This window comes from Eimeria mitis, genomic scaffold (genome assembly GCF_000499745.2).
Source record: "Eimeria mitis Houghton genomic scaffold, Emh_scaff7573, whole genome shotgun sequence".
Taxonomy (NCBI): Eukaryota; Apicomplexa; class Conoidasida; order Eucoccidiorida; family Eimeriidae; genus Eimeria; species Eimeria mitis.
Window position 1 is genome coordinate 1 of NW_013575548.1, and position 404 is coordinate 404.

General features: G+C 38.4%; 1 protein-coding gene across 1 annotated transcript in view; it reads left to right on the forward strand.

Annotated features, from left to right (window-relative positions):
• Positions 1–301: 301 nt before the first annotated feature.
• EMH_0092000 (Ratireb-prov protein, related) overlaps positions 302–404 on the forward strand; it is a gene marked incomplete at both ends in the record, with an annotated part of 1,531 nt that continues 1,428 nt past the window's right edge. Inside the window, 1 exon segment of the mRNA XM_013501783.1 lies at positions 302–402. Within this exon segment, the coding sequence (XP_013357237.1) occupies positions 302–402 (101 nt within the window).

Consider the following 404-nt stretch of genomic DNA (forward strand, 5'->3'; position numbering starts at 1 on the left):
TATTGAAATCTCGATATCTTTATAATTAATTTTATTTTTTTTTGTGTATTTTTGTTTTTTTTTTTTCAGGGGTGTTCCTGCAGTAGTGGACCTGGCTGCGATGCGTGATGCTATGTCTCGTCTTGGTGGTGACCCTCGCTTAATAAACCCTTTAGTGAATGTAGACTTGGTGGTTGATCACTCAGTACAGGTGGATTACAGCCGTTCAGCTACATCTCTACAGAAAAATTTAGAAAAAGAAATGCAAAGAAATAAAGAAAGATTTGCTTTTCTTAAGTGGGGGAGTAAAGCTTTCAATAATATGAGAATTGTACCCCCAGGCTCCGGCATAGTACATCAGGTTAACTTAGAGTTTCTTGCATCTGTAGTGATGAGCAGCAAAAACAACAGCAGCAGCAGCAGCA